Source organism: Helobdella robusta (assembly GCF_000326865.2).
Source record: "Helobdella robusta unplaced genomic scaffold HELROscaffold_3, whole genome shotgun sequence".
Taxonomy (NCBI): domain Eukaryota; kingdom Metazoa; phylum Annelida; class Clitellata; order Rhynchobdellida; family Glossiphoniidae; genus Helobdella; species Helobdella robusta.
The window spans coordinates 688,561-689,075 of record NW_008704501.1 but is presented as its reverse complement, the minus strand read 5'-3'; the positions used below and the strand labels follow the sequence as shown (position 1 = coordinate 689,075).

The following is a 515-nucleotide window of genomic DNA, read 5'->3' as shown; positions in this document are numbered from 1 at the left end:
ATTCTGATGTGGACGCGCTTTATTGTGAGAACATCTTCAAGCAGAACAACGTTGTACAAGTGCAAGATTATGCCTTATATAGAAATTTCACCACCGATTACTTTACCGAGTTGCGCCAGAAAACAGAAACCAACAGGGACCCTTTCTTGTCTCCCGTCTTTGCCAGTGATGAACTTCTGAGGGGATTGTGTCCCGTGCATTTCATTGTTAGTTTTTCTGTTCTGTACATTTCATTGTTAGTTTTTCATTGTTAGTTCATAATTCCTTCTGTTTAAATATTTTATCCGTGAACAAGACTGTACCGAATAAGAGCTTGAGTTTATTTAATGTCATCTTACTTTTGATTTGAACACTGGTGTGAGTTTATTTGTCACGTTTTTATTTGATATTAAAAAATTAAAAAAGATCTTATAACAAAGTTTCCATAAATTTAAAACAACAATTTCATCTAATTATTAGAACCATCAACACAGATCCTTGAACTTAACATTGCAGGCGTGCAAATACGATCCGCA

General features: G+C 34.6%; 1 protein-coding gene across 1 annotated transcript in view; it reads left to right on the top strand.

The window, feature by feature from the left end:
* Positions 1 to 515, top strand: part of HELRODRAFT_161006 (hypothetical protein) — a gene marked incomplete at both ends in the record, with an annotated part of 15,220 nt that overhangs the window by 11,538 nt on the left and 3,167 nt on the right. The window contains one exon of the mRNA XM_009020995.1: positions 45 to 206. Coding sequence (XP_009019243.1) covers positions 45 to 206 — 162 coding nt within the window. The remainder of the gene's footprint in view (positions 1 to 44; positions 207 to 515) is intronic.